Source organism: Barbus barbus, assembly GCF_936440315.1.
Source record: "Barbus barbus genome assembly, chromosome: 22".
Classification (NCBI taxonomy): Eukaryota; Metazoa; Chordata; class Actinopteri; order Cypriniformes; family Cyprinidae; genus Barbus; species Barbus barbus.
This window is the reverse complement of record NC_136750.1, coordinates 26,632,843-26,646,020: the sequence shown is the minus strand read 5'-3', so window position 1 is coordinate 26,646,020 and position 13,178 is coordinate 26,632,843. Positions and strand designations below refer to the sequence as shown.

Here is a 13,178-nt window from a genome sequence, read left to right as displayed (position 1 = left end):
AGAGAAACTGGAGAAATCTCTGTGTGTAAGGGACAAGGACGAAGACCTTTGTTGGATGCCCGTGGTCTTCGGGCCCTCAAGACGACATTGCATCACTCATCGGCATGATTCTGTCATTGACATTATTAAATGGGCCCAGGAATACTTCCAGAAACCACCATCGCTAAACACAATCCGCCATGCCATCTGCAGATGCCAACTAAAGCTCTATCATGCAAAAAGGAAGCCATATGTGAACATGGTCCAGAAGCGCCGTCGTGTCCTGTGGGCCAAGGCTCATTTAAAGTGGACTGTTTCAAAGTGGAAAAGTGTTCTATGGTCAGACAAGTCCAAATTTGACATTCTTGTTGGAAATCACAGACTCCGTGTCCTCCGGGCTAAAGAGGAGGGAGACCTTCCAGCGTGTTATCAGCATTCAGTTCAAAAGCCAGCATCTCTGATGGTATGGGGGTGCATAAGTGCATACAGTATGGGCAGATTGAATGTTTTGGAAGGCACTATGAATGCTTAAAAGTATATAAAGATTTTAGAGCAACATATGCTCCCCTCAAGACGACGTGTATTTCAGCAGAACAATGCAAAACCACATACTACAGCTTTTACAACAGCATGGCTTCATAGTAGAAGAGTCCGGGTGCTGAATTGACCTGCCTGCAGTCCAGATTTTTCACCTATAGCGAACATTTGGTGCATCATTAAACGAAAAATATTTCAAAGATGACCACAAACTCTTCAGCAGCTGGAAACCTACAATATATCAGGCAAGAATTCCAAATTCCAACATCAAAACTCCAGAAGCTCATAACCTCGATGCCCAGACGTCTTCAAACTGTTTTGAAAAGAAGAGGAGATGCTACACCATGGTAAACATGCCCCCGTCCCAACTATTTTGAGACCTGTAGCAGACATCAAATTTGAAATGAGCTAATTTTGTGCATAAAATTGTACAATTTCTGAGTTTAAACATTTATGTTATCTATGTTCTATTGTGAATAAAATATTGGCTCATGTGATTTAAAAGTCTTTTAGTTTTCATTTTATTCAAATAAAATAAAACGTCCCAACATTTACGGAATTCAGGTTGTAATATGTATATATGTATTATAAAAATTCTTAATGAAAAATTAATGCAATTGCTGTATAGCTAAGTATAAATAAAGCTAGCTAAATAAATGAATATACAATGCTGCCTAATTCTGTTTTAAACCCAACATGCCCCATAGGCAGTGATAATTTTTACACAGTTTTCATCTCAATCATTTGGAATTGTCTTATGATAAAAATGTCCTTTAAATTTAATCAGTATTTCGTCATTTAATATGCATAAATTTGAATCTTCTTTTTTTATTTTTTTAAAATGGCACAATTTTTGTTAATGACATTTTTTGACAATTATATTGAATAGGCCAAATTTTTTGAAAAATGTATAAACATTTATTAATTACCATGTTCAACATAAGATTTATCAGCATAAAACCTGCAAAAACATATGTTTTAGTTAACGTTTTACTTTGCTATCGATGATGAAATAATAATAAAAAAAAACCTTGGTCAGCAAACATTTTATTGACAAGATTAACTCTGCCCATAAACTTCCACTATAAAAGTGCATTATTGTACAAGGGTTTTCTTATGTTCTTGCAAACTGAGAAACAAATCCAAATGACTTAAATCTTAAATTGTATTTAACCCAGAATATTCCTGTAAAATAGGACAGGATGTTTGATTTTCTGTTGTTGTTGTTTTGTAGAACTTGGCCATGTTCCTCAGTATGCTGGTGGCATGGTTGATCCCAGACGTGCCTCGTTCTCTGAAGGAGCAGTTGAAGAGAGAGAAAGCACTCTTGATGGATCTTCTGCTCACCGAGGAGGTAGACAAGCAATGCACCCAGTCACACACAATGACAACTATCAACAATGATGTAGTCATCAAGGCTCTAGAGGAAGGATCATCAGAGGAGCTGCCTGTCTGCAGTGGGGTAATGTTAAGCCAGTCAGATGAAGAGCTGAAAGAACTACGGGTGACCAACAGAGAGGAGCAGGAGCTTGATGAACAATCAGCAGAGGAACCCATCGCATCCACCAGTGATCTGCCTGATAGACCTCAAACTTCGACCTGTGAAAGTCTCAATACAACTTCAGAGTCCCTATCTAAGATAGCCTGTTATGATGAATCACCCACCACACCTTCAGGATGTTCAAACCAGTCTGTTCATTCAATCAAAACCGGCTCACTATCAAGGCACCGAGAGTTTGACTCGAATGGACCTCCACCTCGAGATCCAAGTTCCAGGGCTAAGAGCCGTTGCCGAACCCTTCCGCCAAGGCACGGAGGGCCTGAAACTGAAGCGCATGTAACCAGACCTAGCCACTCGACCACATTCACACATCTCGACCAGAAAGTTCCTCCATCTTCTAGCGAGCTCACCCGAATGGTCTCTAGAGGACCATCTAAAACCAAGCCCTCTGAAAGCCAAACGTCTGTCTTGGATTCACTGGATTCAGAGCTGACGAGCAGCCATTCCATAGCGCTCCCTCGCCCGCCATCCAGACCGGAGCTTGCTAGCAGCCTTTCGACAGTCTTGCCACATCCTCCTTCGAAACCAGAGCTTGTGGGCAGCCAGTCTACAGGACTACCACGGCCTCCCTCCAAACCAGAGCTGATGGGAAGCTCAACGAAAGGGCTTCCACCTTGTGATCCAGGCTCGAAAATTAAGGGCCGATGCCAGACTCTTCCTCCGAAGTATAGAGGCGCAGAGACTTCTGGGGAGACGAAGACCAGACCTAGTCACTCCACCACCTTCACACACCTCAGTCAAAAGATCCCCCCCTCACCCAGTGATCTCAAACGTAACACTCCCATATGAGTGGGACAAGATGAAGTGGAGCAGCACTCCACCTTTTCAGCACCTTGCATCCGATCACTGTTCTCAGTGCCAGGCAAACCATGCCATCAACAACTCATCTTTGACTTCTCATTGATGACTGAACGAGCCTCTCCAGTAACTCTGGATGTAGATTAATCGTTGATGGCTTGGTGGAGGTTCACTTGGTTGGTTAACCAAGCGGACTTCTTTTGCACAGAATCACCAACTTTCCTGGAGGACCGAGTGCAGACTTGTGCATTCTGGGTATTCTTCTGGAGCCATTTGACATGGCTCGATGACTCTTAAACATTGTCTTATACTGTGACTTGCCATTCTCTCTTTCACATATAAACTCCTGTACAGACATACGCAGATATACACACACCAAATCTCATTAACCTGACCTCTTGAACCAGAACAGGTGAGAAGAGAGAGAGGCTTAGGAATATGGGCCAAAGGGCTTTGCAGTCCATACGATTTGTTACTCAGCAAGTGGAACTTTCATTTCGTGGTGTGTTCTTTCATGAGTTTTGCTAACATGTACTTAACCAGAATAATAACTAAATGTGAACTTTTTGACTCAATACGTCAGCTTCAAAATGAGTCAACTTGTTTGTGGAATTGTCTTTGGTGGCAACATCAGTAGTGTCTCATTCACATGGCAATTTAGCACATAGCTTGGCAGCATGCTCATGACATGATAAAGACATTTAATGTTGAAATGGATTCAAAGCCAATTACATTGTACATTTTAAATACACTGTAGTATTTTACATAATCCCATTTAGCACTATGCTAGCACAGCTAAAGCTAATGTAACGCATGCTATATTCACTGTGAAGAGGTTTTCAGGGATTTAGACCCAATCGTCACTTTTTATGTTTTTCCTCACTAACGGGGACAAAAGATATGAATGCATACAGGCCACGTTCACACTGCCAAGTTTTTGAAGTGACAAATGCATTTATTTGCAGGAATGAATAGCTAAGTTACCGCTCCATTTGTGTACGGAATACAAATTGTCAATCTTACCACTCCAAACAAGCAATAGTTAATGTCTTACAGCTGTAAAGATACATGCCAGCAGTTTAGCCTGTTTGGTGTTTTATATTTTTCCTAATATACTAATATTAGCATACTGAGATGTATTAGCGTCTGGCAATTTTTAATGCGTCATTAGTTGTCACAAATAACCAAACTCTCTGTGTACAGAACAGGATTAAGGGATTAGTTCACCCAAAATGAAAATTATATCATCATTTACTCGCCGTGATGGCTCAAGCCAATATTAGTTTCTTTCATCCCTAGAACACAAAATATTAAATGATGTTGAGTGTCCAGGCTTCTCTCTTTGATGTAATAAAGTGAATGGCTTTGTAATTTTGTAAATACTTTACAAATTCTATAAAAGACAAAAAGCACCATAAAAGCAGACCAGACGACTCGTATGCTATATTCTGAAGCCATACAACAGCTTGTGTGACAAACAAACTCAAATATTGGGGTGAACTATTAAAACAACAGGAGTTGACGGCTGTATTTAGCTGCAATGTGGGCATGGCCTCTGTGTATTCAGGTCTATGTGGCATGGCAGGTGTGTATGATATGCATTGTGCTAACAGGGATAAATTAGCTAAGAAGAGTTACAAACAGCAGTCAAGCAGATTCATTCACATCCATGTTATTTCTAGAGGTCTTGAGAAACTCTGACAATATTTTGATATTATAATGAAAAAGACATGATTATTGTTCATAATAAAAAGTGGAAAGGAAAAAGTTTCTCTTATTTTATTTATTTGTTTGTTTGTTTGTGATAGCATGGTTTATCAGAATGCACTGCTACTTTTGAATGTCTGTCAATGGAAAATGTGCTTTTATCCCTCATAATGTTGTAGTTACAGCAACTTATTGGGTCATGCATCTTTGACCCTCTGCTGTATAATGACTCTCTAAACGCTGTATTTTCGACCACCACAAGATGGAGACAGCAAACCTACACCAAAAGACACTGAGGGCTGGAACACCAGTAAGACAAAGGACTGTCAGAATCAAGTCATTATAAAAAAGCATTAATAAATGTTGTCAAAATCCCATAAGAATGTGTACAGGATTCCTACTGGATCATATTTTGGAACCAACTTTAGCATACATACACCAATTGAAATTAAAAACTAGATCTAATTCCTAACAGCATTATAATGATTGATTATCATTAAAATATGTCTGTGTGGGATATTAAAAGGAATTTAAAGAGCAGTGGGATTTCCTTATCTTTATCTCCCTTTTTCCTTTGTCCTTTATCCAGTAGTAAGGCATGTTCTGATAAAGATTACACAATATCCATTAGGAGTTCAAGGATCCAGGATTTTCAGTTTGGTTCATTTGGTTAAGTTTCATTGGAATCTATTTAAATTGTTTCCAAATTATGATCCAAATAAATTATTTAAACATTTTGACTGGGGTATCACAAGAACTATGTCTTGGTAATGTACAGTTAAGAATCCCACAGGAGGCACTGTAGGAGTTTAAAAATCCTAAACAATTTTCTGTCAATTACTTTTAATGTCTTACATGAGCATTTTATCTGACTGCTAAGAATAAAAACCCAAACTACAGTATGTGTTCTAAAGGTTTGTGTTTTGTTGACGTCCAGTAAAAACAAAAACAAAAAACAGTAGTATAATTTTCAGTTGGTCCAAATTATGATTTTGGCTAAAGTAGTTACCAAGAACCTGTAGCAGCTGGTAGAGCATGACCCGAACAACACCAAGGTCACAGGTTTGGTTCTCAGGGAATGCACACATTTATAAAAAAAACGAAACAAAAACAAAATGTAAAGCTTGACCACACTGTAAGCCCTTTTGAATGAAAGCATATCAGCCAGGTGCATAAATGTAAATAAGAACTAAAACACTGCCAAGTAAGAATGTCACAACAAAGAGAAAGAACATGTTTCTTATTCAACTTGTGTTATTAACCTGTTTAGTGCATGCAATATTTCAAGGTTCATGTCCTCTCTCTCCTTCTAACTCTGCCTTTTGACTATACCCGAGTTGATTGTGGCCCCTCCTACCTATCCAGTTCTCTGGCCCCCTTTCAAGACACACACCGGCGGTTCAATGAGCTCTTTGTGGGGGTTGAGGTATGCAGTGAAAGTGTGTGTGTGAGTGAGAGAGAGAGAGAGAGAGAGAGAGAGTTTGCTATACCTAGTGGATTCATCAGGACTGGGCACAGCTCTGGAGGATCTACTTAAAGGTGTGTGTGAACAGAATTGCAACAGTGAAAGCAGGAGAACAGGAGGAGAGAGAAGAGTGTGTACAAACAATAAAGGGACAAATCTGGTATGGATGCATTTGTTTCTGTTTGACATGTGTTTCTCAGTCTCTGGGACCATATGTCTGTTTGTTATGGTAATAATAAACAGTCACTACTTACTATGAGAACATGCAGTAACCTGAGCTCCTCTGCTTTCGCTCTAACAAAATACTATTTGAATCAGAGTGTTTTGCTTTTGTCTTATGTGTAATACAAGATTGATTAGATACTATTGAAGGACTTTATATAAGTCCAGATCCGTACTGCAGTCGGGGACTCCCAGTGAGACTCATAACTGGCTCTGCTTAGAACTGTTCAAACATGTTTTGAACTCTTTTTCCACAATCAGTTCCTGCATGTTATTGTAAATTTCAGTATTTGCATGTCAATTATCTTTCATTAATAAAGTCTGCCGCTACTGTTTCTGACACTGTTAAACAAGTCTTCATTGCAAAAAGCCTCTGGATTCTAAAGGACTAAACTTATGGTCCTGAAGTAGTACACAAACTAAACAGAAATTTCCAGTGAGTTTTGCAGGTGTCTGTGTTCATTTGTCTCTATTGTATATTGTGCTCGGGTACGTATCCTATTACAGGAGCTACTGCATAACAATAGCCTGGAAAAATGGACCCAAATATTCTATTCTGTCTGTCTATCCATCTATCTATCTGTCTGTCTGTCTGTGTACACTGAGAAAATAACATAAAAACATCTAAATTAACTGCTTTTAATATTATTATTTAAGAAATATTATTTAAAAATCACCTAAATGCATTGATTTATACCAACAAAACAAGATTTTATCTATCTATCTATCTATCTATCTATCTGTTTGTTTATCTGTAAATTTCATGACTGAAGCCTTTTCAAAGTCTGTCTTGACAAACTTTGCTTTTCTGGTTAAAAATTGCCGTTACATGAGTTTATTTGCATGTCAATTGATTCAATTCACATTCTCTGCTTTCGTACATTTGAATTACAGATTTGAATTCCAATTCTGCATCATGTTTCCAATTCAAATTGAGAAACATGAAATGCATTCTCTTTTAGATTTGAATGGTACACAACTCTGTTACTCACAAACATGGCTTTCCATTGTTTCTTCTTCTATATTCTAAAGTTTTACTGTAGGTACTTTGGATAAAAGCATCTGCTAAATGAATGCATGTACAGTAAATGCTGTTGCTGTGTTTGTGTGTTTTTCACAGGGCGATGCTTAGTGAGTGGTTTTGGTGGGATCGGCTGTGGTTGCCGAGCCCGGTGACATGGGAGGACCTACAGGACAGTGAGGGGCGTGTCTACGCCCGTGTGTCCCATTTGTACATCATTCTACCTGTAGCAGTCCTGCTGCTAGGCTTAAGAGCTTTCTATGAAAGGTACACACACAAGCTAAATGTTATTGAAAAGACCAGCTTACATCAGCATTAGTTTATATGCTGGTTTTTGCTAAATAGTGCTGGTGGAATTTTATATTCATGCTGTTCAACAGGAAAACTGAGCTGGTAAAGCCAGTTGGTCAAGGAAGCTTTACTGCTTAAGCTAATTAATAAGTCATGTATTATATGTTCTTATAATTGCAGTGAATGTCTCTGGTTAACAGCAAATGAAGGTGTGACTCTGTCTCGCTGCCTCTTTCTCATTAAACAGGCTGATCGCGGTGCCACTCGCTGAGGCTCTTGGGGTTAAAGACAAAATTCGCAAGACAGCGTCACACAACCCTGTACTGGAAAAATACTACAGAACACACTCTAAACTTCCAACACAGGTAACCCCCGAAACATGCATTTTTAATGCATTCATATAATGCATTTAATCGGAAGAAAAATAAGTTTGGTGGTAAAAAAAAACAGAACAAAATGGTGCTGTCAAATGATTAATTGCTTCCAAAATATATATATTTTTTTACACAATATATGTGTGCGTACTGTGTGTATTTATTATGTATACATAAATACACACATGCATGTATATATTTTGAAAATATTTACATGTCTTTACATGCATATATGTATATTCATATAATTCATATTATTTATAAATATACTTAATATATAAACAATGCATTTTTCTTATATATATATATATATATATATATATATATATATATATATACACACACACACACACACACACACACGCATGTGTGTGTATTTATATATATATATACATAATAAATATACACAGTACACACTCATATATTCTATAAACAAAAACTTTCATTTTGAATGTGATTAATCGCAATTAATCATTTGACAGCACTAAAAAAAAAAAAAAGTTACAAATATAAATAATAATTTAAGGACCTTTAAGGTTTTTTTACATTGTGATATTATTTTGAAAATTAAGCACATTTCACCCAAAATATTAATCGTTGTTAACTTCCATTTAGGCTTATTTTAATGAATAATAATAATACAACAACATCTCTGAATGAGTGATGTTCTTAATCACAATCAAGACTAATTAGCAAGTAATATATGCCATGTTTTTGTGAAAATGACCCTCAAAAATAGTCATTTATATAGATCAGTGATTAAAACATGTTATTAAAACCAAATATTATGTTTTAAAATGCATTAGAGTCTTTTGGAGCCATGTGTAATATAAATAAAGTGCTTTATAATTAAAGGCTGAGTTAAGTTGAGGGTAGGTACATACTATAATGTATTATAATAGCAGTTCAGTTATTTATGAAAATATATAATGTCTCACAATATGTATAGGTATTAGGTATTACAAACACTGAAAAAAATTGGCTTTGAAACAATTCTCACTGAGAAATTGATTGAAATACATATTTACAAAGAATGGCAAACAACACAGCAAATTAAACATGAAATTTTGAAAGACTGAAAACATTTTGTTTTAAAAATATGCTCTAATAATTTTTGTTTTATATAAGAAGGCTTTACCAATTAATAGAAAAATATGTACTATTCACCTGAATATGTATAGGGCCAGCACATATTGACATATGAAGTTTGTGTGTCTAGTAATGTTTGGGTATGTCATGTACTTAGGCAGATATAAAAGGTGTGTGCAAAAAGTTGGGATGGTCAGAAAGGCAGGTGGAGCGCTGGTTCCGCAGACGGAGGAACCAGGACAGACCTGGAGTACTACAGAAATTTAAAGAAGCCAGGTATATTTACACACACTAAACAAACTTTCTTGAGTGACTCATTTATATTTGGCCATATTTGACCTTTTAACCGTTTTCAATTGTATATGTTTGTTATTAACAATAGTATTTCCTCTCTGTAGTTGGCGGTTTGCCTTTTATCTGTGTTTGTCTTTCGGAGGAGTGCTGGCTTTACATGATGTAAGTGATTTTTTTTTGATGTACCGGTGATGTGATATACAAACCTCAGGCTGTATCTGAACATCGGAATAACCTCCAAACAGCTGCGTGTATGTGTGTGTATGCGTGTGTTAGAGCACATAGAGATTCTCAGGAGAGACCTTGAATCAGCATGTGTGTTTGTGAGAAATGCCTGTGGGGTTATTAATAACATTTTCCCACCTGTGAACAGCGCCAGCCTGACAGAAAGATCCACAAACGGGTACAATAACAGGCATGGACAGGGTCTGCACACACACACACACACACACACACACACACGTTAACTTGTTGTTAAGACAAGTATCACTATTACTATACTAACGTATTAAATTTAGGCATGTAATCCCATATCACCATATCAAGTGTTTAGGGTAGAGAATTATTGGTGGGCTCTTTTGAATTGAGTTTTTAATAACACATAAATCAACTTGTTGTTTTGAAGAACTTAATTAAAAAAATTCACAAGAGCAAAGGGTATCACAGCTGTGGTGATATTCAGACCTGAGTAGACTACGATATTGCTTTTATACAACAGTTCAATAAACAAGAAGGTAAACATGAGTAACTTACATTTTAGAAACAATATTGACAGTTTGAATATTTTTACTTCACCAATCACAAGTGAACTGTTTTTATAACGAAGCAACTTGGAGAAAGCATCTGAAAACTCCTCAGCACAGACTGCAATACTTTAGTGTTTTATTTGTGTTATTTGACTCTGATAAACTGAATTGTGCTGTTTTGTGCCACAGAAACCATGGTTTTATGATCTACGGGAAGTGTGGGCAGGATTTCCCAAACAAGTAAGTGAAGTGTAACATAAGAAAGAAAGAAAAAGATAAAAACATTTGAGTGTTTTAAAAGCAAAAACGGATATACTGTCTGAATATTGTCTAAACCAGTCTGAATATTTGCATTTTGTTCTGGGAGGGTTGTGTTTGTGCAAGCATGTTTGTATGGTGGTTGGTTTTTAAATATGTTTGTTTTGTGTGTGTGTGTGTGTGTGTGTGTGTGTGTGTACAGTCACTGCTGGACTCTCAGTACTGGTATTACATCATTGAGATGAGTTTTTATGGTTCTTTACTGTTCAGTGTGGCTGCAGATGTAAAACGTAAGGTAAGGATGCACTAATATTATGAACAATTCTAAATATTTCCTCTTCTCTAAAAAAATATATATATGTATGACTTTGAGATGAAATTATTAAAGTCACATCAAGCACTGTTATTCAGCTAGCCTGCAGATAGCACTGCTAATAATGTCAAAAATTAGTAAATAAGTAAGAAAATTGTAAATGACTGAAAAATTTGATATACGAAGTTGCCATACCTTGAGAGATATGTCTGTCTAGGTTTATGGAGCTCTGTTTCTCTCTGTTTTTCTCGGTGTCGATTTGTAGGACTTTAAGGAGCAGTTGGTCCATCACTGGGCCACACTAACACTGCTGTCCTTCTCCTGGTGTGCCAACTACATCCGCATTGGCACACTGGTCATGCTGGTGCACGACACATCTGATGTCCTACTCGAGGTGAGAGAGAGATGAACAGTGGAAGAAGAGTTAAACACGTCTTAAAGGGAAGGATAGTGTACCCAAAAATGAAAATTCTGTCATCATTTACTTACTTGCCTTCACATCGTCCCAAAACCTGTATGACCAGGAACACTAAAGGAGATAAATGTATTTATTTAATAGTAGATTCAATAGTAGATATATTTTTCTATTTCAGCATATTATCAAATCATCTTATAAGAAGGATTTCTGAAGGATCATGTGACACTGAAGACTGGAGTAATGATGCTGAAATAACAATAAATTACATTTAAAATATATTAAAATAGAAAACGGTTATTTTGAATTGCAATTACATTTATAATATTTATGTTTTTACTGTAATTTGCTGAGCACAAGATTTCATTCAAAATGTTAAAAAATCTTTCCAACCCCAAACTTGTATGTATGAGTGTTTTGTGTTAAAGGTTATCATTTTTCTGTTTTTCTAAGTCTGCTAAGATGTTTAACTATGCTGGATGGGAAACGACCTGCAACAGTATCTTTGTGGTGTTCGCTCTGGTCTTCATGATAACCAGACTCATCATCTTCCCTTTCTGGTAAGCATGTGACAGAGGTAAATGAGTGGGAGACTTTAGGGTTACATTTGTTAAATTGTGTGTGTGTGTCGTGTGCACAGGCTGATCCACTGTACATGGCTGTATCCTCTGGACCAGTTCGAACCCTTTTTCGGCTATTACTTCTTTAACATCATGCTTGTGGTCCTGCTGTTATTGCATGTGTTCTGGGCGTCTTTGATTCTCCGCATGGTCAAAAAGTTTCTTTTTGGCAAAGTGAGTATCCATTGTTCTTCATATAATAGGGTGACCATATTTTAGTATTCCAAAAAGAGGACAGTGGGGGGCGTGGTTTGTAGGGCGTGTTCTGTTTCTGGAAAATGATTAAGGATTGAGTTGGGCAGGTCATTCCACCAGGAGGGAACAGTTCATGTAAAAGTCCATCAAAGTTTTAGCATAGGAAGAATGTTACAAGCATTTCAGTCAAATGTAATTTATGCAATATATAAAAAATCCAGGCCGGACGCATTTTTTTAGGTCCAAAAAGAGGACATGTCCGGGGAAAAGAGGACGTATGGTCACCCTATCATATAAGATAACAAATAAAGTAGTATTAGTGATTTTACTACAGTTAATGAGTGGTAGGACTTTTCTTCATGTATTAAAAAAACATCACTTTATTAAAAATGTAAATGTGTGAGTATGTAAAAACTTTGCAGATTAAATGCACAAAATGAATTCTCTTTCATTCTTTTTAGCTGAAGGGCGATGAGCGCAGCGATGAAGAAGAGGATGAGGAGGGTTCTGAGGAAGACTACACAAACACCTACTCTAATGGATCAGGGAATGGGCTGTCTAATGGCCATTGACACAGAGGGAGCCCTTCCACAAATAGACACAAATAGCCTTTTGATGCCATGCATGCATATATGTCCATATTGGACACGATTCATCTGTGAAATTTCTTTTTTTACATAGCCTTTCATATTAAGGTTTGTATATGTACAGATATTATATGTATGGTAGATAGAATAAAATCAATACAAATTGTTACACAAGTTAACAGTCATTTTAATATTTTTAAACATTAATTTATTAATTAAAACTTGTTAGCATGTGCCAGTCCAAAGAGAAGTTAAATTGAAGTTAAAAACATGAAGTCTCTTATTCTCAGCGAGGCTGCATTTATTTTTATAAAAATACAGTAAAAACAGTAATATTGTGAAATAATTCCTGTGAAGCAAAGCTGAATCACTAGCGTCATTACTCCAGTCTTCAGTGTCACATGATCCTTCAGAAATCATTCTAATATGCTGATTTGCTGCTCAAGAAACATTTATTATTATTATTATCAAAGTTGAAAATAGCTGTGCTGCTTAATATTTTTTGTGGAAACTGTGATTTTATCAGGATGAACAGAAAGTTAAAAAGAACAGCATTTATTTAAAATAGAAATATTTTGGATCATTACTTTTGTATCAAATGTCTTTACTGTCACTTTTGATCAATTTAATGCATCCTTGCTGAATAAAAGTATTAATCTTACTGACCCTGAATTTTTGAATTGTACTCTACACTGTATTATATAAT

At 36.6% G+C, this 13,178-nt stretch overlaps 2 protein-coding genes across 2 annotated transcripts in view; both read left to right on the top strand.

Annotated features, from left to right (window-relative positions):
* The window catches only part of LOC306888215 (anoctamin-1-like), a 31,104-nt gene extending 26,467 nt beyond the window's left edge, over positions 1 to 4,637 (top strand). The window contains exon 26 of the mRNA XM_079446409.1: positions 1,751 to 4,637. Coding sequence (XP_079302535.1) covers positions 1,751 to 2,866 — 1,116 coding nt within the window. The 3' untranslated portion in view covers positions 2,867 to 4,637. The remainder of the gene's footprint in view (positions 1 to 1,750) is intronic.
* A 1,461-nt stretch (positions 4,638 to 6,098) lies between these two features.
* On the top strand, positions 6,099 to 13,132 carry LOC306888320 (ceramide synthase 2-like). Its single transcript, XM_079446536.1, has 11 exons — positions 6,099 to 6,207; positions 7,390 to 7,557; positions 7,829 to 7,946; positions 9,202 to 9,320; positions 9,443 to 9,500; positions 10,274 to 10,324; positions 10,545 to 10,637; positions 10,921 to 11,049; positions 11,524 to 11,630; positions 11,711 to 11,864; positions 12,347 to 13,132. Exons 2-11 carry the CDS (start codon positions 7,394 to 7,396, stop codon positions 12,455 to 12,457), a joined length of 1,104 nt encoding a protein of 367 aa, XP_079302662.1. The 5' UTR covers positions 6,099 to 6,207; positions 7,390 to 7,393; the 3' UTR covers positions 12,458 to 13,132.
* The last annotated feature ends 46 nt before the right edge of the window (positions 13,133 to 13,178 follow it).